The following is a 26,873-nucleotide window of genomic DNA, read 5'->3' as shown; positions in this document are numbered from 1 at the left end:
TTACAGACTGGGACAAATGAGTGTTTTGTAGAGCAGAGTTAAGTGTTAGCGGTTGCTAAAGTCCTAATAAACACCACAACTTTACACAGAAATGGCCAGTTTCCCCATTACAGTGAAAATGTGAAAAGAGTTGACTTATTTGTGTTTGCAGCTGGAGGTTTGCAGTCAGGCCTGTGGCTAATGCCGCCTGTAGCATCTCTCTGAACTAAGTTTAATTTAATCAGTCTGATGTAACTGGCAGACACACCTCTAGAGCAGAGATGCAACCTGCAAAAACAGAAGAAGCACATCTGTCTCTACAAAGCAGGGTATTAGCTGCTTTGACAGGGGCTAAGGCTATGCTAACAGCCAGGAGGTAGCCAGAGATTACCCCAAAACAGCGTCTGGAAAACAATAACGAATAAACGTTCAACATCTGTCCAAGTGATGAATTAGTGAAAAATGAACACAATAGCAGATGGAACTGCAGGAGACAAACTCAAAGTCAAATCAATCAAAGTCTGTCGATCTCACAGTGAAGAGAGAACGCTGCAGCATCATGTGACATTATCACTCCCACTTTTATTTTACATATTCAGTTACAGCAATCAATATTAATGAAGAGACCTTGTTGGGTACATGATAGGTTCCCTGCTATTACAAGCTGTTCAATTATTCAATATATATCAATTTCAAATATGAGTTACCTGTCTTTATTGATCACCAGTGTCGACCCAGAAAAACTAAGTAAAAACCTATCATTTGATTCCTAGTAGAAAGTCTTACAAACCTTCCAATGTTTCTCCTTCACTTGTTCCCTCGTGTGTACCTTTTATGTAACAGACATGTCACACAAACACATGCTGAAAAGCCCATTTAAAGGTGTAAGTCTGCACACGCACACAGACTCTGTCACATGCTTGGTTACATCTGACAGTCGCGAGTCCCCTGGAGGACGCTAAAAACGGCGAAGGAAACGTGATGTTGCTCTGTCCTCTCATCTTTTGTTTCCTCACCTCCACCTACTTTCTTGTGCTTCCTCTCTTCACAAACAGTGAACTTAGCGACTCTCCTGCACATCAGGGGCCAACAGCTTGAAGTCTCCTCAGGAGGATTGCGTGAATAAAGGCAAATGTGTCACATTCTCCCAAAAAAACTTGCTGACATACTGGCATACTTGACAGGAGAGAAAAAAATTGACTGCATTTTTTTTTTTATGGAAGAGAATTAGGTGAATGCTTTTTTTCCCCCTCCACACTAACATTCACAGATGCCTCACCTTTCATAATGCATTATTAATGAGCTGACTGGTGCAGAAATTATGTTAAGTATATTTGTCGAGATCATACCTGTGCGTCAAATGTGTCCAGGCTGCAAATTTAACAGTTTGTATGTTATATTCAACGCCACAGCACATTTGTTAAAGGATTAATGCAGAGATGAAATACTTGAATCATCTGTTCTCTGCTCCGTCAAGTTCGTCTTAACTTTTCATTCAATTAATTGTATATTTACAGCTTTAGGGGTCCCTCCATTCATTCATTTGTGCACTCATCTTGCTCTCCACATACTGTTCTCCCGTCCCATCCTTCCTTACCTCTGTGAAACTAACTCCTGTAATCCTTCTACCTTTAACCTTTCTTTCCTTATTTCTTATTTTGGGAAATAAACTAGTAACATGTCTGTGTTTTAGCCTCACAAACAATCCTGGCTTCAGCTTGTTACCGTCTCTCAATCTGCCACGTTTCTGAAATCAAAGTTCAGAACATGTGAGTAATTCCGATTAAATAATCAAGATGATGGACAGTTTCTGTATTAATTCAAATCCTCAGCTGTCCTTTTTCATTTTGTCTCCACTCGGAATTGAAAATACTTCATGCTCAGAGATGATGCCTACCTGAATGCCAAAGTTCACATTTTTCCCACTTAACTTTTCCCTCTGCTCTCTGTTGTGTACTGTAGTGGGGCGCATTTGTATTCCAGCCCGATGGTGTTGTACAATGTATTTTCTATGATACGCCATTCATTTTTAAGCAATATGTCAAAGCTGTAGCCTGCATCATACTGTGTACTCTGAGTAAATCCTCAAATACGTGATGAACTGCAGCCAGTTTCTCATCCGAGCCAAAAAAAAAGCCAGACGATTCCTCGAAATCTATTCTACAGATATTCATACCCTGACTATCCACCCTCGATATTAAACGCACAAACACCAAGGGGCTGTCTGGCACACGGCTTACTGGAGAACTCATTCTCTCTCTGTCTTCATGAGTCAGTTAAGCAATAACCGTTTAATCACTCAAATTCAGTCCAGTTCAGATTTGATGTGGATCCTTTTTACTTTCCTTTCACAGTGTTCTGATGAATCTAGCTGTTGTGTACACATATCTTGGGATGTGAATCCAAGTAACTGATTTACATAACTAGATAAATTATGTTTTTAAGTGAAGAATGTATGACATTATTCATCCTGAAACTGTGCTTCACACAATGACCTTTAGTTTATTATAGTCTTGTCAGGTATGTATGTACATGTATGTGTTGGTTATAAAGTGTAAATTTCTTGCATGTACACACCCCTTCATATGGTTGGTTAAAACAGTGCTGCAGCTGAAACTGATGTTTGCATGCTAGCAGCATATAAGATGCTTCTTTAGTGGTGCTTTTGAGGTATTTATTAGGTAGTGAACAATCTATTCAGAATTATTTCACATGCTGTCTCATGCATTCATTTCACTCTCACTGGCTGTCGCAGAATTGTTTGCCTGCATCAAGTAAACTTTTTTTAAAAGTGCAAAGCGGTAATTGAGTTGTTTCACATCATAGTTCTGTCACGCATAGTTCATTTGTAGCGTGGGTGGACAGACAACGGACAGGGGAGACAAAAACAAGAAAGACAGGGTCAAGTGAGGGAGAGTGAAACAGTGGGAGGATGGTTGGTGAGAGGAGGAAATGAGGGAGAGCGTGATGGCATCAGAAAGAAAGTGAATTAAACAAGATTGTGGTTAGAAATGCAGCACGTCGCTTAGAGCAGCACTCCTGCTCAAAAAAGAGCAGGAGTGTGTTTTTGAGGCGCTTCACCGGGAATGAGGAGAGCAAATAACCTTGGAGGAAGACTTTCCTTCATTTGTTAATGCAGACACATACGCGCTCTCAGCCACTATCTGTCTCACTGTTAAACAATCAAGCAGTTTAGGTGTAAGACATCCTCAGAGGAGACAATGTTAATGAGCGGGGACTCCAGTGAGCCTGCCATCTTTGAAGTGTTTCCTCTCACATACACAAATGAGTCAGCTATCTTTGAACTGTTAGCTCTGTGACTAATAGCATTGCACTGGGTCCTTTGTCTGGAGATTTCTGCAAGGCGCACACACATGCACTCATCTATATTGTGAAGATATAAGACACACTTGCTAATAAAGAGTAGGGCAAACAATTTTCAACATGCATAAACATTTTCTGTATGCGTCCACACAAGATGTGTTCAGCTGAAGATTTAATTCAAGTGAGTCAAACACAGAACAACCAATAGCATGTTAGCTTTTACAGAGAGCTAAGTAGGCACCACAAAAGCTTATTGTGTTTATTCTTATTTCCTCGAAACATTTACTGACGCACCAAGTAATATCCTAATTGTATGGGGATTTCTTCCTTTCCCTGTCTTCTCTGAAGTTTGTGAAAATAAAAACAAAACAGAAAATAGCTCCTCCCGGCAGCAGCCTTTTCGTCGACTAACCGCGATTTAAAATAATCTCTTCATCAGACATTATTATTAGCCTGAAATTGATTGTCTCTACAAGTTCTGTCAGACCCCAACAACTGTGTGGGAAGATGAAATGTCATATCACTACTAGTCCTATAGCTGCCTTCACTTCCTGCACTCGTCTGTTTCTTTTTGTCTTTGCTTCTCCTTTACTTTTTCTAACACTGCATTCATGTGTGATGGGCTGATGGTACTTTACTGGAGGGAAAAAACATGAACCGAGGGAGAGATGGAGGGAGACTAAAGTGGAAATGACTGCAGAGCTTAACACAACAGTGGCGCTGTTTTTATGCAAATTTAAAAATAGCATGCATTAATAAGTTTAGCATTCTCCTCGATTTCAAGTGTTTCTCACCTTCTCTCCCACTCAAAACATCTCCTCGTGTTCTTCTCTGTCTTCCTCTCTCACTCAAAATCTCTACCAATTTAGTGCTTTGACAGGTTGAAGCTTTTATCCACATATATAGCTCTGAAGTACAATGTGAAAGTTTTACCAGCACTTTAGACTTCCCACATTTCTGCATCTCATGGGGGTGGTATGAGTGGGAAAAGATTCACAAAGACTCTATGACTTTGAATGAGAACTTTTAGTAAATTGTTTGTTTCCCCTCCTCTCTGTTGTTGTGCCTTTTATCTTTCTTTCTCCTGTCTCTTCTCATTCCATATTCTTTTCTCTTTTAACCTCCTGTCACAGGTGTTGAAAGGCCTTCCCCGTATCGAAGGTCGTCCAGGTGCCTCTCTGCCACCTATGGACTTCAAGGCTCTGGAGGAGGGGCTCCGAGCTGCTCATGGGGATGACATCACCCCTGAGGATGTGATGTCAGCAGCCATGTACCCCAAGGTGTTCCAGGAGTTCAAGGACTTTACAGGTGAGTGGCCTTGATGATTAATTTGATCAGTTAATCAATTAATTCCTGTTAATAATTTAACTGAAAAAGCGGGAGATGAGCAAAGACGACCAAAGATGACCAGAGCAGCTTTTACACAAGACTCTCAATGCACTGCGCTTGCCACAGGTTTCAGCACACAGCTCCTAGGGAGTCATGGATTAGCGAGAAAAATAGGTAGAGTTTTTAAAACTTCCAGCGGGGCGACATCAGCATCCTCTCAACAAGAGGCCTTCAGTCTGTTGTGAAAACTTCAGCAGCAAATGCATGTGTCCCATGCTTAACAGCAAGCATAAGCACTACCCTTGCTAGTATACAGCAAGTGTTAGCACTGCAGAGTTGTCATATAAATCACGGAATTCAGACATGCAGCACCAGCTTTTACTTCACTTTGCCCTCCATGCTGTCCAAGATGCCCAATTTCTATTGGCTGTTTGCAGAGTTTGCAGTCTTTCTGAAATGACTGGGTTTCAGAGGGCGGCAGTGCCGCGTCCTGTGTAAAGGCTGCTGGCAGTTCCATGCTCGCAAGCAGAGAGCATTGTGGAGGTTCAACAAGTTAAGGGCACCATGAGAAGATGTCCTGTGACACTGAATGGTTAGAGACCAGAGCTCCCATTTCTGGGTGAACTAAAGTACACCAGCATCCCTAAGTAAGACAGCATCACTATGAAGTAACGGCTGGTTGTTTTACCCCAGTAAAGCCGCCCATATCACGAGAGAAGCCTCTCCACCTATGTTATCTAACTATGTTCAAAACTATCATGTCATTTCATCAAGAAACGGAACAATGACTATCTTATTAATTTTGTGTTATTCATTAATCAGCTATTGATCAACAAGGCTGCAGACTAGTGGTTAAGAACATTTTTCTGTGTGCATCTCTGTTGAAAACACTGCTGATTATCAGTTAAGGAAATTGCCTCTAGTTTGCATCCCTAATCCTATTTAATTAGTGAAATGGGCTCAAATTGAAGCTGTTATATTAAACAAGTCTGGGTTTGTGATACTTGATCTCATTCTCTCACACAGCCTCATTCTCATTTGTATTATTACTGGGCCTTGAAATTAGCACCAGCCAAGCTTATGTCAGGAACACTGATTATAAAGTTCAGCCATTTGGTGGAAATGTTTTATTGTTGTATTTGGCAATTCAGGAGCACAGCCAGTGTGCCAAGAAGGTAGCAGGAGGTTTGCTGCGAGAAAACAATGATGCCGGGAGATTTAATCCTGAACGTTCAGAGGAATCAAATTGACTGGAAGTTGTTTGAAGCAGTTGCAGAAACATTCAGCTGCCTGGATTAACCCAAGCTTAATTGTTGCTTTGAAGAGCAAGGCATCGTTAGCTTTAAACTGGTATTGCCCCTTTGTGAGCATTTTTTAATTACTGTGCAGTCCTTCTTTCACTACTTCAGGTTAAGACTGTACACAACTCTGACCCACTCTCAGCATTCAGTCTTTTCTAATTACATTTCCGATTTACAATATTGGAATTCTCCAGAATCTCTTTTGTGTTTCCAGATATTGTGTGAAGATGTGCTGTACTTGTGAACACTCTCATACACCCAGCACATATCACTGGAGTCTGAGAAATAATAATCTATATAAAATTATCTTAAAGAGAAAGACAACAACAATTAGTCTATAAAACCATACAGTCCTGGAAAATGTAAAAAAAAAAGCTTTTAAAGGAAATAAAAGACAGTTGAAAGGAAATTAAAACTCACTTAAAATCAGGAGACGCTCTCGAAATAAAGCATGTTTCATAAAGATACCTAAAAGAGATCGCTGACTGCAAGTTTTCAGCCAGACCCCAGGACAGACCAAAGACTTCTGACTGAAGATCTCAAGTACCTACAGCTTGTACCATACTTAAAGGTCAGAGAAAAGCTCAGGAAGAGCCATGCGGGGCTTTAATGGTTGTCAGTAAATTCTAAAATCTTTTCCTAAAACATAGTGAGAGTGCGTGATCATGTCTCCTGGAGTTTTGCACAGTTCTGGAGTCCGATAAATAGATTTTTGGGTTCCAGCTTAGTAAAGGATGCCTGCAGTTAATACAAAGTTCCTGTCATAAAAAATGAGTGAGTAGATCGTATTTTAAGAGGGATAAACACCAAAGACTTTCCTCGCATCAGGCATGATATGATCCAAAATGGGAACCCAGCTGATGGGCAAGATCTGTTTAATTCATGTGCTGCCGGGCCCAGAAACAAGGATTCACGGTTTTCGTCTCAGTTCAAATGAGGAAAATCCAGAAGAAAACACCACAACACAACACACCACACAACACCACACACACACACAGACACAACACACACACACACACACACAACACACACACACATTTTACGAAAACTTAGACTCTACTGCTTTACCAACACAAATTTGAAATTCTGTCCTTCTGTTTCTCCAGCTAACTTTGGCCCAGTAGACTGTCTGAGACCAGGACTGTCCTGGATGGACCCAAGATTGCAGAGGAGTTTGAGGTACCAACTAACACGGGACCATTTTTGCCAAAAACCAGACTGTTCTGCCTTTCATTTCCCTCTGATTCCCCAACCCCACCAGCAGGTTAAATGGGCATGTTATTTAAACTTTTCAGAAGCCAATGTACACCATTTTCAATTTGATGAGAAAAACAACCAAATCCAAGTAAAAATTGCCAGGATATTTCTTCAAAATCACCTGATGCTGTCCTCAAAATTTACCAAAAAAACCCCTTTTAAAATCAACAGACCCAGCTGTTAGCAGCAGTAATGCAACAACAATTAAGAGTGTTTTCTGAACTGCATGACTGCTGGCTGGGGTTTTTCAAGCAGATAGAAACAATTGTTAGTGAAATATCTATCGTCTGTTGAGCCACATTATTACATACTGGGTAACACCTCGGGCACCTAAAGGAATCTTGTTTTTTATAAAATGAATTTACAATGAAGTTGTTTTTTTATGGTCATAAATGTCATACTGCACAAAAACATGTGTTTCTTTGTTAGCGTGATTATTGTTTTTATACAGTAGGACTATATAATCTATATATAGATATTAGTATCTATCTATATTCTATATGAGAAATGATACATGAAAACAGTAGTTTTGCATTTTTTTTTTGCTTGTTTTTGGAATGAGAGGCAGATAAATGGATCAGTTTACATTCACCGCTGAGTGTATTTATGATTTTTTTTTAGTCACGCTCACTAATTCTTGATAATCATTTAATCTTAACAATAATTCATTTAATGATCCAATTGCTCTTTAATTATTTCTGGTGTAATAACAGTTCCATTAAAGAAAGGACATTATCAGCAGAAATGATTGTTCCTCACTGGCAGATGGCTGAGGTTTGATATAGAGTCACCGTGAAGTGCTGATACACAGTGGGAAGGACAAAAATATTAAACACTTCATCAAGGGAAAAACAAACAGCATCTCTGATCCATCCAGCCATCAGATTGGCCTTCCTGCACAAGACAACAGATACATTTGTCGCACAAGATGTTTGAGAGGCGGCTCATGAAATGCACTGAGGGCGATATTCAGACCAAAATAACCCGTTACTGACTTGTGAAGATTATGCTGCTCGTTTATTCTGCAGCAGGGAGGCAGCTGGACATGCAGGCCAAAGAGGGAAGACAATAAATGGGCTGAATTGCCTTGCATGCAGAAAAATTATTGGGCACAGAAACAGAGCAATCTCTGGGAGAGTGGATGTAATTACTGGCTGTCACTTAACAGCAGAGCCACAAAATCTCAAACCAAAAACGCTTCTCTGGAATATTGATGCCTGTGTTGCAAACCCTTTTCTGTCAATTCCAAAATGTTACGTGAGCAGAATCAGCAGGCCGGAAATAAGTTTTATCTTGCGTAAATATATATTCAGCAGAAATATTTCAAGATGTCTGCTGCACTGATGGAACGTTTCTTTCAGAATACAGACAGACAATCCAGAAAGTGCAGACTAAAGTGGTTGTTGAAATCCAGATGAGAGAGATTCCAAAGGCATTGTTGATTCTACTGATAGTAACTTTACTGAATCAGATCCGATCAAATAGAAACTTTGCTTTTTTGTTGAAGCTGTTAAGTCTGTCACTGTGTGCCGTCATGTAATGAAATGTTTATTGGTACAATATTCAAAACTCAAAATTTCTGTTTTGAAAAGCTGTAGCTCAATGTGCCATTTTCTAATTTTCTACAATGAGGTAATAAAATATGTTTAATACTAGATTCTGAATACCCATCAGTGACACAAAACTGGTAGAGTCAAATGAAGTTCAGATCTTTAGGGCTAGATGTGAACTTTATTTGACTCCAAGGATTAAAAGTTGAAAGGCCATTATTCTTCACAGAGGGAACACTGACAATATGAGACACATTATTTCTCTCTTTTTCAGAAAATACTGCAGTTGTTATGAGAGGTTTTTTTTTTTTTTTTACTTGGTACATTCACTCAGATGGACAGGGTAACTCCAGGTGGCAGCAGTGCAATCCAGCAAACAGGAGATGAGACGGGTCAGAGATGACTGTGGCATTTTGCAACTGCAGCTTCATGGTGACTTTGTGTAGTAAAATCAGGCAGTTGTGTGTTACCTGAGGACAAGAGGCCTCCTGTTGAATGACTTGAAGCTTAATGAGTAGCAGAGATGACCCTGACCTCATACAAATACGTTGGAGATGGTTTTGTTGTAAAGCGCGGGTAAAATACCAAACTAAAATGTTGGCCTTGTGCAGATGATGCTGCTGACATTCTGCATTGTGATAAATCCACACACTGAAATGTATTTGTTAGCTTTATGAATTCAAGTTCCTGGACTGTTGCCTTTGGTTTTAGCTGAGGATAAAATGAAGTGAATCTAGGAAAAATTCAGTTTTTTCCAACCTCTGCCTTCACTGTAACACTAAAGCTCCTTAAGCTTGCAGATGAACTTGAATTTTACATGAATAGCTTCTCGGTACAAATGAAAGTAAAAACAAAAAAAGGCCCCTGGATGAGAAATAGTTGAATAAGAATCTACTTTCAGGGCAACCTACTGGCTAACTAAACTAGCTGTTAGGTTGGCCACGTAGTGAACTACCTTGACTGGAAATGATCTGCTGTGAATATCAGAATTTCCCTGTGAATTGCGGTATTTAAATAAAGTGGCGAGGAAGCCTTAATAATTAGACTACATCATTCTGTTCAGTTTGCTGACAGTTGATAGTTCCCCAAACTCTTGTCTCTTCCTGTGTGGGACACCTACTGAATTCCATCAGCAGCACATCGCTCTGAAACTTAATTCTTACCATGAAAGCTTTTTTTTGTACATTCAACTTGTCGAACATCGACTAAATTCAGGTTTTTTCCTTCTCAAGAGGATAAAACCCTTCAGTGTAATGTTAAAGTGCAGACAGTCTACAGCTGATCTTTAGATGTTTGCGTTCTTGTCTTCTGAACATAGGAGCATTTTAGACTATTTAAAAAATATATATATAAAAAAAAACTTCCCTCTCCAAAACAGGAACTTCATTATTTTCAAGTGTTTTAGAATACACATTTTGAAAGGCATTAACATGTTGTGAAGCATTGATTGAAGTGTGTTAGTCTGCCACAGGGTCAGCGAGTCATCACTGACTATCACCTCAGCTTTTATGTAGCTTCAGTGTTTTTTTTCCGTAGGTAAAGTGAAATGTGTCTTGTAAAGAGCACTTTGTGCGCTGATGAAACAAAACTTTCATGACTAAATGAAAAGACGTCTGTACCTGTCAGTCACCTGCTACCTCTCACCGTTTTCATGAGGCATCTTGTCTAGACTCTGCGTCAGACTCGGCTTTTACCAGCATTAGTTATAGCTCAGGTTTAACCCTAAAGAGCATCTTTTATATATATCATCTGTTCCTCCTACATCTTTGACTTATTTCATCAGATTTCTCTGATTCTCTCATTATGAGGACACACACAGTTACTGAACATTCAAGCGACCAGTTCAGTTAGGCTTCCTTCAGTGCAGCAAACAGTTTCAGCTCCCGACGTCATTTCGTGCAACAAGAAGACTCACATTTGACTGTGTTAAAGCTTTTTTGAGTTTGTTGTTTCAACTAAGGCTGCACAACTATACTGAAATGATGCATTATATTTTAAAACATTTAAGTTCACTTTTACGTAAACAGATCCCCTTTTAACTTCCATTGTGCTGCATTCCTGCTAAGTATAAATGTTGATTAAAATGAGACTTAGAATACTCTGTATCTCTTTATGCAGCTTTAGGTAATATAACTTACTGTACTCGGAACACCTCACTCGCTAAACATCTGCTCATCAATAGACATTAAAATTTACAAATGTTCCCTAAACACATCATTTGAAGCTAAAGTAGATGCTAAATAATGCACAGAGAACCTCTAGTCTCCACTCATTAACACAGCATAGTAACCAACATTTTTAACATCAATATTGAGTCAATTATGTTCATTTAACTGGCGATCAACTGATCAATATTTGATGAATTGTGCTGCCCCTTTTAAGCTACAGTTTGGTCAAGCTCTGCCGCTACTTTCAAATTCCACAACATACTATTGATTAACCAAACAACAATCACAGATTCCTCATCAAAGATGACTCAGTAACCACCGATGAAAGCTGCAGTTCTACAGCACGAATGGATAAATACCATTTCAATCTTGCCTATAGCAATATTGCTTTCTGCACTGAAATTAATTTTCTAGCTGTCCCCTCTTTTAAGTGAGAAACTCATATTTAATCTAGTCTTGCTTTCTGATCAATTTCTTCCTCCTGTCTAAGGAACTTCATTCACACGCTTCCCAAACACAAATCTTTTTTCCTAACCTCAATATTCACCCCTCCATGCAGCTGTCTGTCTGATCTCCAGTCGTCAGAACGGGTCATTTTAGAACTTTTCAACACCATTTTGTGTTCACATCAGTCATCGCTGCGGAAACAACCCACCCCGTTGTCCGACAGTGGGCACTCCTATCAGATCAGTCGTTGGTACAAGGCAGACATGAAATGAAAGCATGTCAAAAAAATGACCTGCACAAGCAGCATGAGATTCTAGTTTTCTTCTTTCTTTTTTACTGTAAAGAACTCCTCAAGGATAAAAGAAAAACAAGACAACCTCATTTTGTCATTTCTAATCCATTTCTTTACTTTGATGTTGAAAGACTTACATGGTCCATTCCATTATGTCACATGCATTATTTTATTATTTTCATGTAATTCAAGAGTATGAACATTACAAATAGAATCATTATCAAACAAAGCATGATATACTTTTATTGCTCTAAACTGCAGTATTTACAGGCAAATATTGCTGTCTGGCTTTTTTCCTTCCATGATAAGAACAACATTTGCTAAAATATTCATCGTGTCTCACATTTCCTTATATTAACCACGCCTGACTGTACGTCAGCGGGTTACTGCATTCGCTTCGGTATGTGCTGGTATGTATGTATTGGTGGGTGTGTGTCCGTCAGATATCTCTGCAAGTGCTGAAGTCAGATAATCAAACTTGCACTGAAGATCAGTCTAAGTCCCTGCTCATTGTGAGTACAGGTCAGCAATCAAGTAGAAGGATATACGTAGATGATCAAACTGATACAGATGCATGGCGTGTTCTGCCCTCTACTGAGGCTCTCTATGATAGGTTGGTTTATCTCACGTGAAATGTTAATACCTGCTGATCAAAAGCTATCAAGAGCATGAAAATTTACATGAATAGCCTTCACAGTGGGATTGAGTAGCCTCGGTTGCTGACAAAGTACTTTTAGTATATTTTTCACATATGATAGACTGTTGATGCCGTTATGTTAGTGACGTGGAATGCTTCCAAATGAATGCAACAAAAAAATTGCCAAATGTAGACATACAGATGCCATACATGTTCTTTAATTAGCAAATTCTCAGTGTGCTTATGTGTAGCAACTTTTCCATGCTGACTGATTTCTAACACTACAGTAGATCCTATTAAAGCAGAACAACCCAGAGGAAGGAAAATAGCACTTTGCAGCCCGGCCAGTTGTTATTTGGCTCTGTTTGTTTTTGTAAATCCAAGCGACACCAATAAAAGATGTTACCTTTTGCACTACAGATGAATCTTGCAGTATTAAATTTCGGAACAAAAGCCGTCTTGAGTCTGCCAGCCAGTGAAGCACACAGCGAAGTCCCGATCAAAAACAGATTTAATCACCAAATCTTTCGAGCCCGTGCTAGACCTAAAGCCCGGAGTTTATGTTTGGGAAGTAGATATAAAACTTTTGCTGTAATCGTTGTGGTATTGTTTAGCACATCACTCCAAGCTTGTTGCAAATCCAATACAAGAGGCAAAAATGAACAGTAAGCTGAAGGATTCCCTTTTGTGCAGTGAATATGATTTAGATCACAACCACTCCAATTTGTGACCATTTTTGTTTAGCGCAATAGAATCTCTTCATGCTTTGCAGAGACTAAGTGTATATGATAGATGTTTTTTCAGCCAATTTCTGACTAACTTGAGTTGGACAGTACCCATTTAGCCACGTCCCTGAAACAGACTATTTAAAGACCAAATGGGCCTCTGTGAAGAAGAAGCTGATGGCTCTTTAAAGAGCACACATCTCTGACATATCTCTGTCAAAACAGACTTGAACTCATTGACCTACATGTATCTCCCATGTGATACTGGCTCAGTAAGGTATTAATCATGTCTGACAGAAGTATAACACAGATTTTCACAAACATGGACCCACTTATGCACACAACATCACAGCTAATATCCAGAGACGTCAACACGTGGATCCTATTCACTGAAGTAATCTGATTACTGTGTCACAGGCAACAGGGGTCATTAATAAAGTCCCATCAAAGACTAATATGAAAGTGTTTCAGTCAGTGATGTTATAGATCTGAGTGGGTAAGCGGCTGAATCTGACAGGAGTTTGATGCTTGTGACTCCCAATAAATGCAGGCAGCTTGTGAGGGCTCTATAGATGAAAACATCACCGATGCTTCACTGAGATATAGAACATGCATAATGCACAAGGGATGCTATCACAAATATGGAAATAAGAAACTGAAACAGAAGGAGGCTGTGTGACAAGAGTGGGATTTGATACAATTTTATTGACTCTGAATCCGTTTATGTAGTTGATTTAATGGTGTTATGGGACAAATTTAGATTTTAAAATGTGTATTTCTTTTAATGATGTGTGAAAGCAGCTTAATAGTTGTCAACTGTAGGGAGGTGGACTGTAGGAAGGTTTAGTACTGGTATCAGTGTAGCAGGTAAGATTAAGTTGTTCACTGAAAGTGAAGATATAGACGGTGCACTGAAATAGTATTTTTAGTTCTACGTGTACATGTTACATCTTAGACAAAATCATCTTCAAAAGGTTCCTAAAATCCTGTGCAACTCTTCAAAGAGGCAGATATTGTATTTTTATGGAACAGTTGAGGGGGATGTAGCGCAGAAGCCACACAGTTGGAAAAGGAAAGGCAGTTTGTTTTTTGCAAAGCACTGCCAAGGCCTAACAAAACAGCACAAGCTAGAGAGAAGTTCAGTGTAAAGGAAGGTACAGAGAGAAATGGGGAGAGATGAAGACTGAGTGCCAGAGAGAAAGCAAAAGCATGCAAAGACAGGGTTTGTTACCAGATGAGGAGTGAGGGAAATAGATGAAGAGTCAGAGCACCCAGAGAAAGACGGAGGCTGAATAAAATTGAGATCAATACATATCTGCAGCAGCCCATATTTTTGTCTTTGCACTGAGACTTGGTTTGGAACATCAACTGAGTGTGAGTAGCTGAGATAGCAATGTGGGAAATACAATAAAGAGGGTCGAGGAAAAGGGCTGGATAAACACAGCAGAGGAGAAGCCGAGAGATAAAAGAGAAGCCAAAAGAGGAAGATGAGGGAAATTAATGATGGCATGAGAGTCAGAGTGGCCCCAGAAATAGGTAGCAAAATAACAATACCAAATGGAAAGCTGTGGCACTTGGGAAGATGACAAAGAGAGAGATTGAAAGGCAGAGAGAGAAACTTGGACAAATGGAAAGACGGGAAGAAAAAAAAATGAGTTTCCGAACGGTGAGACGAGAGATTTGAGGGGAAGCGTGAGATAAATGAAGAAGTACAGTGGCCAGTGTCGAGGGAAAGACCAGCAAGACGGAAGGCGGCAGTGACCAGAATTGATATGAGAAGAAGCAGCCTGTCTGCTGTTGGTACAGAGAGAAGAGTAATGTCTTTATCTTAAAAGGCACTTTTACAGGTGGCAAGCAACAGAGTTTACAATTGTACCAAAGACTGGGACGGTGTTTTCATATCCTTCAGTCTGCCTTCATGTCTCTCTTTCACTCTCTGCCTCTTTATCTCTCACATTGTTACTCTGTCTATGCCACTTCTCCTTTGTCTGATGTCACAATTGATACGTCTGGTGAAAGTCTGTCTGGAAGAACACACACAGATAAACCACAGAACTGTCCATGTGCTGCATTAATGGATGAGATAAAAACTGACCCGTATTTCTGGTTTGAATTCTGGAAATGCAGAAAACTGATGTTTGTAATTACTTTAGGTGATCACATTGTGTGTGTGGTGTGTAGCTCATCCTCACAAAAGGAAATCATTTGGGAGCATTTTGGGTTTAATAACTTCATAATTGGCTTTGCAAGATGAAGGTGAATGGTTTTGTGAATACTTAAACACCCATCAGACTAACAGCCACTGCAGCACTTTGCAAGCCTTTAGCCAGTGGAAGAAATATTTAAGGGTCAACTTTGCCTCACTGTCTAAAATATCAGGACAACTGCGAAAGTATTGGCGTACTGGTACGAATAATAATCAGTGTGTGTTTTTAATATCGTATACCTCATTATCATTCTGCTACAGGGGAGAAAAAAGGCTGTTTATATTTCTTTAAACCAATCAAATCATATTGGGCAGAGTGCGGCTGAGGATGCACTGTGGCATCCTTTTAAAAATAGTGACGGGGGAATTGCTTCAGTGGAACATTTGCACACAAGTACAGCTAATGGCTAATTCACCATGAAAAACTAGCAGGGCTGCTTTTCTGCATGATCCAAATACTCAGCAAAATTTGAAATAGTGTGATGTTTTGGCTGCTTGGAGATGCTGCTTATTGTTGTTTCCTGTGGTGAAAGGGATTTTAAACACGGCAACAAAAGCAGAAGGGCTGGAGAAAGCTGTGTGAAATGCATGGACGACGAACGACAGACTTAAACCCACAGTCCAATCTAATAAAAAAACCTGTGATTGTATGAAAGAGAAGTTTGAAAACACCTGTATGTTAGAGACAGCAGGCCTTCGAAGGTTTCTGAACCGAGGTATTAGCTTGTAATTTAACAGACTTGATCTAATTAGCCATCAAAAGTCCAATAAATTTTAGCATGCTTTATTTTGTCCCTAAATCTTTGAGCATGGATTACATAAAATTACACATTCAACTCTGCAACACCACACTTAAACTGTAACATTAACGTTTCTGCTTTGCCGACAGTGTCTAAAGAGATGTGGCTATATGAGAATAAATGTTAGCTAACATTTGCTGTCAGCTTGCTAAAGCTCACCAAACACATTTAATGTCTCCAGCATTAGCACTGTTGATACTGGGAGCAACAAGTAGCTCTCATTTGCTTGTTTAGTTGCTTTTTGTTGTTTGAGTGGGTGAGTCGTGTGTGTGCTTTACAGAGGAGGAGAGTTGTCCTCCTCACTTGTTTAATACCAGGCCAATCTATTTTCCATTTTTTAATTACAGAATCGACTACTTTCTTGATCTTATTTGCTTGTGGTGGTGTTGGTGGCAGCCCAGGGTTTTGTTTGCTCTTTCCAATAACAGTTTGAGCTTTTTAAAGAAGTACTGATCCACAGTTATGTACACAAGTTAGACGGAAATAGAAGTTAAGATAAACCTGTGTTACACCTAAAGGAAACTTTTACCAGATGTTGTTCAAAAACAAAATAACATAAGAAATGCAGTCCCAAGTAGAAAAGCAATGAGATGTAAGCACGATACATCATTAAAAATAAAATTAGTACGCTAAAATAAGACTAGAAAAGCAGCAGTGCCAATGATACTGAGGTAACAACACATGAAAATGAAATATTGCACATTACATTGAAGTGAATGAAAATATCATGGTTTAATGTAGGACTTTGATGTTTGCTGATGACTATATGTGGAATACAAAGGTAGGTTTTTTTTTTTTTTTTCCAAAATCTTGAGGGCAATTTTTGCACATCAGTCACACTTTTTAGGCACATTCTCAGATTTCTTGGGGCAGTTTTGCCGAAAAACAACTCTGGTAGAGCAAAGAAAATATATCTTTGTACTGTGTTTTGTTTCATCCAACATTTTGATCCCAGTATTAGTGCTGCAACAGAGAGGCTGCTCTCCACTGCTACAGACATAACTAATAACACAGCTGAGCCTTCTCCTGCCTTATTCCTGCACACACACAGAAAAAATGGTGTTTTTACAGAAAACTATTGTTGGTGTTGGTCAGTAAACTACACTTTAATTTCCTTATTTTCATACAGGAAGAAAAATGTAAGAAAACTCTAAATTAATCCAGTTAACTTTCTCTGCTTTTTTCTTTACTCACACATGGTAATAAGACCCTCATCATTAGAACGGTTAGTTCTGTTTTATTTGCAGCACAGTAGGTAAAGAACAGGAGCTGGAATACAGTGTTTCTCTCTGTATTTACCAACTCAGGAGTTGTTTTGAACTGTGAATTGATCCTGAATTAAATTATGAAATTGCAAAAAAATATCCCATCCTGTCTTGTTTTTCAGTTGCTTTTTTTTTGCCACTCTGTTAGTAATTGAAGCTCCAAATCGCTTCCACATGCAGTACGATCATCTCCCTCAACAGATACTTATATATACCGTATCTGCAGCAAACAAGTTTAAAAATCTATTTCTTCTATCAATAACTTCTTAGCTGAAGTTTGCAGACCTTCAGTGTCATGTATTACAGCAGGTAGCTTTCACACTAACGTTTTTGTTATGCTTTACACAAACCGGTGTGTTTGCACATGTGGTTCAGTTCATTTGAGGGATTGTGGACTCTGGTAGGAACTAAAACAAATAAAATAGACTGCCTGCGGTGCAGTGTGTTTGAGGTATGAAAGAAAAATGGACTGCAGGAATCTGTGGTGGAAGATATCGATTCCAGCATGAATTCAGAATATAAACTCGCAATAAATCCACCTGTAGATTATGGGCACCAGCACAAGAAGCAATCTGATAAAATAATTTGCATTAGCACGGAATGAAGGAAAGAGCTAGCAGCTTTACTTTTTTTTCATTTCACCTGGGTCTGCATTCTCGTTTTATTGCCTGAGCTGGACTTATGAAGTGAGCATCCATGTATTCATTTCAGTTTTCAAACAAAATCTAATTTCTTTCCTCCTTCGCCCGGCCCTTCCTCTTTACATTTTCCTCCTCTGTCCTCTTCTGCTGTCTCAGGTGGAGCTGGAGAGAGGAAAGATCCTCCACATCAAGGCTCTGGCACTGGGTGACCTGAACAAGGCCGGGCAGAGAGAAGTCTTCTTTGAGCTGAACGGGCAGCTGAGATCTGTGCTGGTAAAAGACACAGTCGCCATGAAGGTAAGTACATGTAATGAAAAATGATGTAGAGTAGAGATAGTTGATGGATTGATGGAGATGCTGATGGTCTGTTGGTGAGAGTGAGACTGCTGATTAAAGGTCAGGAGATGGATAAATGATTGACAGATGGGATGGTTTGAGTGAAGGATAGATGTCTGCAGGTAAGGGAAGAGGGAAGGCTATGGAAAAGCAAGATTTTTTTGACAATGCATCACTGGTGCTGTTTAGTCATAGGAACAAATGGTTGTGAAGCGTAGATGGAAACTCAGCAGGGAGAAATGTTTCAGTGGGCAGCTGAGTGACGACACGGGTCAAGTGTTTCCTGGATGAGTGGATAAATGGACAGGTGTGGACGGATGAGTGACTGACTGGACAGATGAAAGCATGAAATATATATTTTCTGTCCCTTTACTCAGGAAATGAAGTTCCATCCCAAGGCTCAGAAGTCTATCAAAGGTCAGGTGGGAGCACCGATGCCTGGAAAAGTCTTGGAGGTCAAAGTAGAGGTCGGATCTAAGGTCAGTTCATAGATAACCTGCTCATCCACTTTTCCCAGCTGGTAGATTTAGTTTTAATCTAGTCTCATGGTCAAATGGATCCTCATTTAAATAATCTGTCATTTCCAGACAAAGTTTAAATGTTAGAAAATATTGTCATTTAACTGAAGTAGCCAAAGAGGTTTTATTTTGAAATATTAATTTCTAATTTTGAAAGCAAAGTACCAAGAGAATTCATTTTGGCCTCCAACCCCACTGAGAGATTCCTGCCTCTACAACTATGCAGTGGACCCACAGGGCTGTTGGGACTTTTTTTCCTGTATTACTGAGTTTCATTGCTTACACAAATAATTACCTTTTTTGCTAGATTGCTTTTTTTATTCAAGAAAAATACCTCCCTGTTGTGTAATCACAAGCAGTTGTGGGTCTCCATCTTGACAAAATACTTAGGAAAAAAACTGGAAATTGTCAGCGGTTTGGACAAGCAAACATTGTTTTGCAAACTCTTTGTGCCTACAGGTAAGGCTGAAACTTGAGCAACACAACAAGCAAATTATTTATCCAAGAATCAATAAATGCTTCTGTGGCCTCAGGGGCTTGTATCTCTCTTTGAGCAGAAATAACTAGTGTGAATGTCCACTGGTCTCTAAAATCTGCCTGCTGAACTTTTTGACAACTCCTCTATGCAGAATTCTTTCAGTTGCAAGATGTCTGTGGATTTTCTTGCATATATAAAAACTGACACACAATTTTATATCTCCTGTAGCTCTGAATTTTCTGTGATGAAATCAGTCAAATGCTTGCATCTTTGTTGCAACAAAACATTCAGTTCTTTGTACAGATTTACTGCATGTCCACTGGAAATATGACAAAATATACTTTAACTTGAATTATCAGTTCTAGTGATGTAGAAACATGATTGTTTATTGGGAGAATTGCAGATCTTTCAATAATTGTCATAGAAAATTAACCTTGACAGAAGTCATTGGAAACGACTTCAGTGACGTGGTGCTTCCCAACATTGGCCACTAGGCGGTGACACGATAGGTGATTGACAGGTGCTATTCAGGCTCCACCCCCCTACACACACCCAAACACTGGCTAAACCTGATTGGACAAATGCTTGACTTGTTAGCTGTCTGCTCTTAGATTTTAAACTGGATTGACATGGCAGCTTGTTTGGTAACTTCTACATTTTTTTTTGTCCATTACAGTACACTAAGACATTTCTGAAAACGTCTGAGGCTTAGTCTGTCCTCACTTTAGATCGACAACAGTTAGTTTTAAAGTTGTGTGGGAGTTGTCGAGTGGTGATCACACACTCTTAACTTCTATAAAGTTGCCTAGACCCTAACTCTAAGCAAATGATTAGCAGAAAACATGCCACTGGAACGTGTTGCATGACTGCTTACATTGACAGTGGATAGGAAGCATTATTCCTCAGCGCACATGACTGTTCTTCCGTTTAAAACCGTAAAATAGAAAACAAGCATCTAAAAATCAGGCCAAAACACCTGTACATCTTTTAGAAGAATCTAAGAAGGATGCTGGAAGATCAGGAAAGCAAGTCCAGAACTAGAGCTGCCCTCCAGCTGCTAACACTTTGTTTGTTCAGGTCCCACTGTTCTGTAATATTCTAATAAAAAAAAATCGCACTTCAATTTTCAAAGGCAGAGGAAAAATAACAGTTATTAATAACAAACTGTCCAATTTTCATCTGTACCAATAAACAAAATGAGGAAAAAAAATGAGAGGCCGACGGGGAAAAGCACCATCATCATTTCATGTGTCATTTGTTTATCACCTTTAACTGTGGCACTGATTCAAAGAGGATTGCTTGTCCAAATATGTCAAATATTTCAATGTACACACAACTGTGTGTGTGTGTGTGTATATGAATGTAATTAAACTGTCTGTGTTATGGACACATTTCGTATCTAGTTTTTATAAACCTTCTTGTCATTGCATTGAGCATCACAAATAAAATTAAATTCACCTCCAGAATTGTTAGATATGTCAAAGCTTGGACAGATAACATGGCTACTTTAGTACTTAGAGTAACTAATACCCTAATAGTATTTGTGATTACATAAAGCTTTCCTAAAAAAACAGCCTTTATGTTGTGAATGTCTCTTGCTAATCTTTGACCACAGCTCTTGTTCACTGATCTGTACGTTTGACTCGTGTTTTCAACGCTGTGTGAACTGTCTGTCCAATTATTAAAGGTGGAGAAGGGTCAACCGCTGTGTGTCCTGTCGGCCATGAAGATGGAGACCGTGGTCAACTCCCCGATGGCCGGCACCATTAAGGCCGTACATGTCACGGCCGACGCCTCCCTGGAGGGAGATGACCTGATACTGGAAATCGAGGAGTAGAGCGACAGGACGGGGTGGAGGCAGTAGGCAGGAGATAGACAATCTGATTCTGGAAATGCTGAGAGGTGGAGGAATGTGGGGATTAAAATAAAGAGGAAAACTGGAATATTATCCTTTTGTGATATCTGAGACCCCCAATCTGTACATATTTGGTTACACTGTCGACACATAATGAAGCTCTATGCATTAAGATCAGATGGCATGAATGTCCAAAATAATATATCCAATTGATGGTAATTAATGCCTCTATTTCATTCTCCCAGAAGCAAATTAGTTATCTAGGTGTGGAGATTAGCTTAAAAAATGATACCTTTACTAATGTCCTGTCAGCTTGTGGAAGATAGCGTAGACATTTACATATAGCGTTTAGAATTGTGATACATTCCACTGGTGAAAAGTCTTAAATGTGACGTACTACGATGAACTAACCACGTGTAACTCTAGAACAGGGTTGTAACATCTCTTCACAATTAAATCCCATTTTCACGCTGTTGATGTTGCTTAATATATTCAAAGCGAGTAAGATTAAACATTTTATCTTCGACTACTAAATGTTTCTTTGTAATTAGCAGGATTCAGACAAAGATGAACAGACCTGGATATATTAATCAGTAATTCTTTTCATATGGGGATTCTTTTTTTTTCTTAAATGCTCACCTTAGCAAGACATTAGTCGCAGTGCATTCTGGGAATGTGTCATCACTGTTACTCACTTTTGTTTTCCAAGGTGAAAAAATAAATAAGACAACAAATGCACCGGGGCTAAGGGAAATAAATCACAGTATTTTGCCTAATCTGTTTTACATGGGTGTCATGAAAATATGTTCAGTCAGAGAAGCACAACAAAAGAAGTGGCACAATCTTAGAGCCAGAAATACATGCCAGAAACATCTGACGTTGCACCAAAGTAAAAAAAATGTATTCTGTTACTGTATCAGTAATAGTAGATGGTTTAGTTTTTTAAAGATCTGTTGCGATGTGTTCTAAATCATGTCTGTCTTTACAATCCCCAAGCAGAAGAAAAAACAGTAAATTTGGAAACGCCTTCATTATAGTTTAACTGTGGCTCTGAATTTAAAGGCAGCAGTAGTTTGGCTCTATCTGCTGTATCATTTTAAGGTGTCCAGTCAGTTTTAAGGTGGCTTTTGAGGCCTTTTTAGTGTCTCTGCTTTGGTGTGATGTTAAAAAAACGCTGTCAGAGGAGCAGTTCCACCTCTGTCTTTCCAGAACCAGGCAGAGATTATGATGAACAGTCGGTCTGCATGGGGATTTTTAATGCTAGGTGTAAATGGGATTACATAGGGCAGTAATGGAGGTATGTGGTGTTATTTTCTGAGGCTCTGCTGATTAATTTATGAATTAATTCTCTGTCAAATGATGTGAAATTAGCCGGACTAATAAGAGACTCTGGAGACTCCCTGTAGCAGCGCCCAGCTTTATATTTCTAATGCGTGACTGTTTGCATAAATGAGTCACGATGTGTGTGTGTGTGTGTGTGTGTGTGTGTGTGTGCAAGCAAATTTTGAGACAAACCCAACCAGTCCCCCGCAACGCACCTCCTGAGATGAAAACACATTCTAAAAGGAATTAAATATTCATACTCACATATGCAGTGGTGCAAAATATTCATGTTAGCCCCTGAGTGCTGCCTGGATTAAGAGAAAACACACTGCACAGTGGTGTGGCTGCATCTCCACAGTAACACGATCGAAAACAAAGAACAACGCAGCAATTAACCGTCTTATTTATTGGATCATGTCGTTATATTTAGCTGAATTTAGCTCATAAGATGACAAACTGGGTTTTGCACCAGTGCCACCTGAATGTTTCGCTTCTCTGACCACTAAAAGTAGACCGGAAACAAGCAGCACATCAGTCACAGCTTCACTAAAAGGTGTCACAATTCCCCTTTAATACCAGCCAGAAAAGAGACCACAACAGCTGACATTCCCCAAAACATCTGTGCTCCTTCAACAGAACACATCGATTGGGACACAAAATTGAAGTATCAGTTTGTACTTGACTGGATTGTTTCCAGCATGTTTGCTCCATTACCTCTGAGAATGAATACCCTTTTGAACTATGCATCAATACTGAGCGGAGATGCCACAGTTAATTAGAACACTGATGTCTCCTCGCTCTCCCTGCCCACAGCAATGCCTCACTGTATCTCCCGGTTTATCAATTTGTATTTGAGATGAAGTGGTGGGATTGTATGAATGAGTGTTTTTGACAAGCTGTTGCACAATAATGTAAAGTTCCCTCCTCCTCTCATTGTGAGCGCTCCTCATTTATCTGCTTTCCCTGCCTCATCTATCTCACCACCTTTTCAAAATATGTTCCTCTCCATCTCTTCCTTTGGTGTACTTTTGCACATGTAAAATGACGGCATCGATTCATGCAATAATGTGAAATGTATGGCAGTGTTTCTCTGTCTTGGCCAGCAGCGATTCTAACAGTCAAGCTTATGACAATGCACAACTGTTCAGTGTCTTGAGGGGGAAAATACATTTCAGAAAAAGCAATTTGTTTCCGAAAGGCAGCCATAGATTTGACCTATTCTTCAATTCATGCTATGTAAAGCTGAGCTGTCACAGAGTATGAAAACAGTGCCTGTGACATTTCTGTTTTCTCTTTGTATGTTTTTGTGAAACCAAACTGTTTATGTACTCCTTAAGTTCAGCTGGAACGACTGCCTGCTGACTCAGAATGTCTCAGTGGAATTTCAAATGTTCACAATGTGTCAAGGTTTCTAACTTTCTACATTGACGTTTTATTCATTCACTTAAAATTTTTCAAGTAGTTTACATTCATGTGTTGAGGTTAAAAGTATGTCAAAGTCCTAAGAGAGACGAAGAGCTGGAGTGCAAAATAAGGGAATCAAATAGTATGTAAAAGCGATGCTTGTTCTGTCTGTACTTACAAATAAAGTCTAACTAAACCTGCATTGTGTCCGTGTGCACTGTAAGTTCTGCATGAACAAAAATCGTTCTCAGAAACTCAAATGATCCCATTTATTGAAGTCTCACTGCACAGCAGACCCATCAGATCGGTGCTGGCCAACAGTAAAATATATACTTCATCTGCATTTCAAATCAAACTGTCACATCACAGCTGTGTCAAATGAACGAGTAATTAGATTTCAACAGTAAATGTTGAAGTGGAAAAAAATAACTGTCACGAGCCAACACCCTGCCGATCAATGCAAGTAATTTAGAGTCCACAATTTTCTTTTCACTTTTATTACAATAATGAGACCGATATGCTGGATTCTCATAGTCTGATTGTCTTTGGGTTATGTTGCATAAGAATTTTGTTTTCTGGGTCCACATTGGCTGCTCATTAGGATTCAGTTCATATGTTTGTGTTGAGGGATTTGCTTTACTTGGTGCTTCCCCAAACAAGTTAATTCCGACGTGGCTGGATGTGGATCTAATCTGACACGCGGCTGTCTTTAAACAGGCTCTATAGGTCTGATTAAGTACTTATTAACGCACTGAATCAATTAAGTTTTTCGTTCAACTGCCGTTATTGACCAGCCGTCACAAACACTGTGTGTGATTGGTGGGAGGATTGATCACGCTGGCACCAGGCACCGCCGGACATTCTCAAACTCCTGTGTGGATTTAGTGACGCTGAGCATCTCTAATAATATTGCACCACTAAGCGAGGCACAGTTGGCTCGTCAACCACTCTGTAAACTGGGTTAACTGAGGGGCTCTGGAGAGAAAACGTTGCCATGGTGCCAGGATGAAAGAATGCCTTGACACTTAGTTGTAATCAGATTAAATCACAGGGGCAATTTTGGAACACGGTGGATGTTATGACCCACTTGTCAGCAGACTTGAGTGACAGCTTTGATTAATAACATAATCAAATTTGCATATATGAATATAGACGTGGAGAATAACAGTCTGCAAGCTATGACCTTGATTGATTTGCTGATATCACAAGGAACAAAATATGGTGGTGGCATCTGTCCCTGAGTTTCAAACTTCACTAAAACACAGTTGTAAGTGGGGAAACAAAACTTCACACGATTTCTTCTTTTTAGAAATAAAATCTTCATCCTAAATGCCTCGACTAAACAGTTTCATGAAAAGCAATCTTTCTACATGTTCTTGTGTTGTCCTTGTGGTGATTTTTTTTTAACTTTGAATAAAAGCTATTTTCATTTAAAAGTCATTATGAAAGGCTTCCAGCAGCTTCCACATGCTGTCATGCTGTGTGCCAGATAAAGACTACTGATGATTGGTGTGCATTAAACATTTAAACACATTTACAAATACAAAAGAGTCCTAAGTTCTCTCTTAATAAGGCCTCTGGTGGCTTTGTTGTGGTTAGAGCAATAATTTGTGTTTAGCTAAATGTTTATCCAGTAATGATGATCACACTAATCTACAATAACAGATGAGTTTGCTCCCATGGCAGTTGGATTGCAAAGCAATTTATGTTTTTGTGCATATTTCCATCACTTGATGTATGGGAAAAAACTTCAATTTGCTTTTCCTGGTAAGGCTAAAACATCTTAAAGCTCTATTCTCTGTTAGGTGTCCTCCAAAGGAATTGGTAATTACTGATTTGTTGTGCTGGTTATAAGTAGATTAATGTTAAAATAGCTATAAGCAACATCAGTATCTACAGCTTCCCTCAGGAGACCAGTGGATAATTTTGGCATCACTCTCACAGCATAGTTTCAGTGCAACGGATATGTTTTTTGAAAAACGGGACAAGATGAACAAATATAGCAAGCATCTGACCAGGGTACAGTTACCATAACAATGTTAAAACACTGGGGGTTTTTTCAGTCAAATTTTTGATAAAATTTTGGACGACATACTAAACTACAACGTTTTTAATGATGTGTTGGACAACATACTAAACTATGATGTTTTAATGACGTTTTGGACGACATACTAACTTATGACGTTTTTGTCCAATTTTGGACAGCATACTAACTTATGACTTCTTTGTGACATTTTGGATGACATACGAAACTATGACATTTTTGTCCAATTTTGGACAACATACTAACTTATGACTTCTTTGTGACATTTTGGATGACATACGAAACTATGACATTTTTGTCCAATTTTGGACAACATACTAACTTATGACTTCTTTGTGACATTTTGGACGACACACTAAACGATAACATTTTTGTCTAAATTTGGACAGCATACTAATTTTGCGTTTTGACGTTTTTGGTGACTTTTCGGACAAGATACTAAACTGTGACGTTTGTGTCACATTTCGGAAGACATGGTATACTATGACGTTTTTGGTGGCGTTGTGAATGACATACTTAAACTATGACATTTTTGTCCAATTTTGGACAACATGTGAAACCATGACATTTTTGTCTAGTTATGAACGGCGTACTAAACTGACATTTTTGTCCAATTTCAGACGACGTACTAAACTGACATTTTTGGTAATTTTGCGGACGACATACTAAACTATGAAGTTTTTGGTGATTTTTCAGACAACATACGAAACTATTACGTTTTTCTCACGTTTCAGAAGACATGGTATACTATGACATTTTTGGTGGCGTTGTGAACGACATACTAAACTATGACATTTTTGTCAAATTTTGGACAACATGCTAAACCATGACATTTTTGTCTAGTTTTGAACGGTGTACTAAACTATGACATTTCTGTTCAATTTAGGACGACACACTAAACTATGACATTTTTGTCACGTTTCGGACAACATACTAAACTATGACGTTTTTGGTGAGTTTTCGGACAACATTTGAAACTATGACGTTTATGATG

The 26,873-nt window shown here is 39.1% G+C and overlaps 1 protein-coding gene across 1 annotated transcript in view; it reads left to right on the top strand.

Annotated features, from left to right (window-relative positions):
- The window catches only part of LOC110962536 (pyruvate carboxylase, mitochondrial), a 627,844-nt gene extending 603,809 nt beyond the window's left edge, over window positions 1-24,035 (top strand). The window contains 6 exon segments of the mRNA XM_051943654.1: window positions 4,437-4,611; window positions 7,040-7,063; window positions 7,066-7,112; window positions 18,078-18,218; window positions 18,635-18,736; window positions 20,941-24,035. Of these exon segments, the coding sequence (XP_051799614.1) occupies window positions 4,437-4,611; window positions 7,040-7,063; window positions 7,066-7,112; window positions 18,078-18,218; window positions 18,635-18,736; window positions 20,941-21,090 (639 nt within the window). The 3' untranslated portion in view covers window positions 21,091-24,035.
- Window positions 24,036-26,873: the final 2,838 nt, after the last annotated feature.

The sequence above is a fragment of the Acanthochromis polyacanthus genome, chromosome 23, assembly GCF_021347895.1.
Source record: "Acanthochromis polyacanthus isolate Apoly-LR-REF ecotype Palm Island chromosome 23, KAUST_Apoly_ChrSc, whole genome shotgun sequence".
Lineage (NCBI taxonomy): Eukaryota > Metazoa > Chordata > Actinopteri > Pomacentridae > Acanthochromis > Acanthochromis polyacanthus.
Note: the sequence above shows the minus strand (reverse complement) of the source record. Positions and strands in the feature narration are given on the sequence as shown.